Source organism: Rhopilema esculentum, chromosome 18 (assembly GCF_057945365.1).
Source record: "Rhopilema esculentum isolate cy_ngs chromosome 18, ASM5794536v1, whole genome shotgun sequence".
Lineage (NCBI taxonomy): Eukaryota > Metazoa > Cnidaria > Scyphozoa > Rhizostomeae > Rhizostomatidae > Rhopilema > Rhopilema esculentum.
In genome coordinates this window covers 7606942-7611514 of record NC_142832.1, presented here as the reverse complement: position 1 = coordinate 7611514, position 4573 = coordinate 7606942, and the positions used below count along the sequence as shown (strand labels likewise).

Sequence of the window (4573 nt, the reverse complement as noted above, 5' to 3'; positions counted from 1 at the left end):
TCATTCATTTTAGGTATTTTCTTATGGCTCTATATTTTCAACTTTCATTTCAACATAGTTACATAGATTATTCCACTTAAAAAGTGACTTGCATCTTTTCAAATTGTTATTGAGATTAGCAGTCCTGCTAACATAATCCAGATGACATAATCCTGATTATGTTTGGGCAAACAAAGAATTTAAGTTTGTTCTGTGTGTATTGCCTCTTATTTTAAAGAAAGCAGTTGAAGAAGACTCACTCTGGTATTGTGTTATCTTCAATGGCACAATTTAAATATCTGTGGCAGTGTGAATTGCATAATGGAAAAAGAAATTGTGACAATTTCACCAAAATTTAAATGACATTCTACTGCTACTATCAAATAGCCCTTTAACTACAATAACTTGTATTACTCCAACTGAAATCATTATAAAACATGACAAAAGGGAGAAACCATTGACTCTTGATAAATTGCTGTCAACCAAAAAATAATGGCGTTTCTGCTTTGCAGCATGTATTTCATGAAATTCCATCAACTTCTCTGCGTTTTTCATAAGCCCTTCCCATTTTTCCTGAAAAAGAGAGCAAGTTTATAAGTATGTTGAAAAAATGCCATGTAAATGTCACATTAAAATAGTTAGAAAATGCATAAATTTAGATCAAATTAGAGTTTAATACAAATAGCTAAAACTGAGGGGAAGCATTTATTCAGCTTTGCGTCTTTAAAATAAAAAGCCAATTTTTTCATTTGTTCCCTATAAGGATTTCCAGTAGCTAACTGCTCCAACCATATCTGACAACATGTTATTTGAGAAATTTTGTTGTAATATTCTTGAGCATAACAGGGACCACAGCAGGCCTTGTGAGGAGCACAAAGTAGGCGCTTGACAAAATGAGCACTTTCAACATTCTAGATGCTCAATTGAGCATCATCAAATATTACCAAAAAAAAATTTGGTGTTTTGCATTTAATTTTTAGAAATTGTTAACATGCTTGCTAGATACTCAAACAATCAAGCTCCTACAACTTTCTAAGTGCCTGTGGAGGCGCTTGATCAAGCTCGGTCATCTATCCTTGCAAGGCCTGGACCACAGAAAATATATTGGAAGGGGAGCTTAAAAGTTCTGGGGAACTTAACAAAAACAATATGATTCATGTTATGATTTTTTTACATCTTGGGAATTAGAAGCTAAACCTGCTCTTTATTGTCTTTATCGTATGTAAAAAGTCTTTATTGGGCCTGCACCAAAGGGGGCCACAGTCTCCCCCCACTTTTTTGCTAAATAAAACATTAAAATAAACTCAAATTATTTATTAAGATAAACTTGTAGATTACAACAAATACACTGAACCAGCATCCAGAAGTAGGATTGTGTCAGCAAATTGTTTGCAAAAATTGGGGCTAGAAAGGGTGAGGAAACTTTATTTACATTGCTGGTCCATTTAGTTTAGGATAAGTGGCATGGGCCCTTCTTTTATACTTCTTTGATACCTTTCCAATATGTCACTAATTGGCAGGACTTTCACTAACCTTGAATCCCTGTGGCAGATTTGGATCATTTGTTGCTATCTTACCAAGCAGCATCTGCATTTCATCTGGAAGGTCATTCTCTAGAACTAATGTGACAACTTTGTACTCACTGGTGAAAGTGTTATCAAGACAGATTTGATAAGCACCTCCAACTGTCACATTAAAAAAATGGCTTGCTGTGTTAACTCTGTGTCCTGACTGTAATTCATTTCCATTTGGATCAAACAACTGCCAGTTAATATCAGTGTCTCCACCTTTACTCACCTAAAATATTGGTTAATTGTTACAAGGAGGTGACAAAGGAATGAAATGTTACCAAAGCATCTAGCTAAACATACCACAACAGGCAGTTCTTCAGATTCATTGGCATATAACACAACCTAATTGGGATACAAACAGGAAAATATTTATTTTGGAGGGGGGTTCTCATTGAAAGACCACATGTTTTGAAATGAAATCTGTATATCCCACAGATACATATATATACAGTGGATATTAATGATGGTGTTATATTTTTAGTAGATGTTCATTGGCTGCTATCACAAAGGGATATGAATTTAGCATCTAGAATAGTAGGGAAGTCTGGAACAATGGAGGTGGGTGATAAAAACTATATAGAACAAATGACTTTAATTTTGACCTTACCTAGAAGCAAGTGTAGTATTTAAATTGATATTCGAAATGTTTTGCTTAAACCAAAAATGATAGAAAATAATTGTTCTTATTAAAACTTTTCTCAAGCATTCCAGGATGTTTTTTTCTGAAAAATGTCCCTAATGAAAGGACTTGATGAAAAATTTTCCAAATTCATATAAAAGGTGTGAATGCCCTCTAAGCATTCTGGCCTGATTTTTTCCTTCTCTTTAGTAGGGGCTAGGTCTGGGGAACAGCACCTAAAACAACCTGCAAATCCACTCTGAAGCCTTTCTAGGGCAGAACCTTTGAGATATGCTTCTAAAACAGGTAAAAAATTTGCTTGAAAATAGAAAAATTAAAAGTGGTCTCTATAATTGCAGCTGCATTTGCACAGGATCAGAAAACTGATCAGCTGGCCAAACAACATGTTCTTCACATGAGTCTACAAGAACACTTTTTGTATTATTATCCAAATATTCTCCCATTCATTAAAACTGCAAATTCAGTCAAGTACAGGTATACTGCTATTATCAAAAATGCACATTCCCACCTTTGAGTGGAAGGGGAGAGTGGGTGGGTGAGCAAATACATGCTACACTTTGTGTGTTCAGGATTTTAGGTAAATGTGATACTAAATATATTATATTCTATGCTCAGAGTTGTAGCTATGTTAGTCTTAATCTTACAATTTGCCAGAAATGGATCATGGAATTGGGAACTGTTAAAAGGGCATGAAATTTCCAGGTTAACTGGCTGGGACTGGCTCAATCTTAACTCTAAAACTGACTTGTTCTTTGATTTCCATATGAGAATTATAACTTTTTAAAGACATAAAGTCCTAGGCTTTCAGACCGTTCATTATAAATTCTGTATTTTCTGCTTGGCAAACACTACTCTACCAAAACTCCTTGGAACACCTGCAAAATTTTGCTAAGTTTTGCTTTTTTCGTATGTTTCCCATGTTTCTAATAGACAAACCCCCCCCCCCCCCCCTAAAACAATGTTGCTTTCAATGCAGTACATATCACAGCAATCAGTAGAAAAAGGTTTGCCACGAAAGTATGCCTTAACTTTGCTGTGACACAACATTGTTTGAAGGGGGGGGGGGGGGGGAACGGATGCATGCAAACGTTGAAAATATCAACTGTTCCAAGAGTTTTGGCAGTGATTGTAGCTAGACTAGGAAATTCATTCGGTCCTCGGTGCACCATATGCATCATATTCGGTGCAACCAACAGAAGAAGAGCATATTTTTAGAGACGTCTGGTGGTTGTACATGTGTTTTGTACATGTGTTTTAAACATATAACTCTGGAGCCTCTGTTGTAACAAACTTGAGAGATTAATTTCAAATTGCAGATCGACAAAACGTGTTGCAGGCGCCACGACAAATAGTTCTTGAAGTCTCTCTCCCCTCACCTGTAAATCAACGTAAACCTCGCCAGATCCTTCTTTCAAATCATGTCCAAAGCAGGCTCTTTCGTGCTCGTCGATACGAATGCTATATGCATACCCTTCTACCAAGTCCGTGGAGAGTCCGACAACTAACATCAAGAGCAAGAGGCCATCCATCTGTGCAGATTGTGAGTTCAGTACTTTAGTTTAGAGAAGAAAGATGAAAACTTCCTATCGTATTACCTCGTTTCTATTCCCATTTAAAATGACTTTGAGACTGCGTGGTCATGGTAACAGAATTTGATCAGAAAAATGCTCTTACGTTCAAAAAGTATTGGGACGAATTCGATAAACGAATTATGGCGTTGCGTTGGATTCGGTTTTGCAACGGAAACTTTTTCAGATTTGGGCAGTCTTTCTACAAATAATCTAGGCCTACGTTTCCCCAAAATGGAATAAAAAGTTAAGAAAATGCTTCAACTTATGAAGCATAACCACGAAAACACAGGATTCTTGCGATTTTTCTGATTATAACAGCAAAATATGCAGAAGGGTTGTATGGCCTAACAATGGCAAAGTCGCATGACCTTCCAAAAATTTTAGAGCTGTCCAAACAAATACAACTTTTTAATTTCACGTTTGCATAACAAAAAAACTCATAAAAGAAAATATAAAATCAAACTTTTAAGCTTCAAAAAAAGTTTACTTCATCGACGAAAATGCTACGATTTTACTAAATTATTGCATTTATTCGAACTACTTTTAAAATTGCGTAACATTCAAGGAGAAGCCATTGATATTCGTCGGCGATGTTTAATTTTTGTTACGAGAGAGCATTTTCTTCCTATAAAGCTGGAAAATTGGTATTTTTTCAGAGCTTCCATGTTTTCTTCTCGAGACCTATAGAAATTTTATGGTCGACGTTTTTTTAGTTTTTGGCAATACATAAAAGGCTTCAAGATATCAACAACGTCGTGTGAAAATTTCATGGAAATAGCTGCCGCACTTTTTTAATGAGAAAGGTTTTAAAA

At 35.7% G+C, this 4573-nt stretch overlaps 1 protein-coding gene across 1 annotated transcript; it reads right to left on the bottom strand.

Annotated features, from left to right (window-relative positions):
- Positions 1-313: 313 nt before the first annotated feature.
- Positions 314-3777, bottom strand: LOC135696728 (transmembrane emp24 domain-containing protein 1-like). Its single transcript, XM_089113638.1, has 3 exons — positions 3567-3777; positions 1513-1776; positions 314-552 (listed from the first exon to the last, which is right to left on the bottom strand). Exons 1-3 carry the CDS (start codon positions 3717-3719, stop codon positions 325-327), a joined length of 645 nt encoding a protein of 214 aa, XP_088969764.1. The 5' UTR covers positions 3720-3777; the 3' UTR covers positions 314-324.
- Positions 3778-4573: the final 796 nt, after the last annotated feature.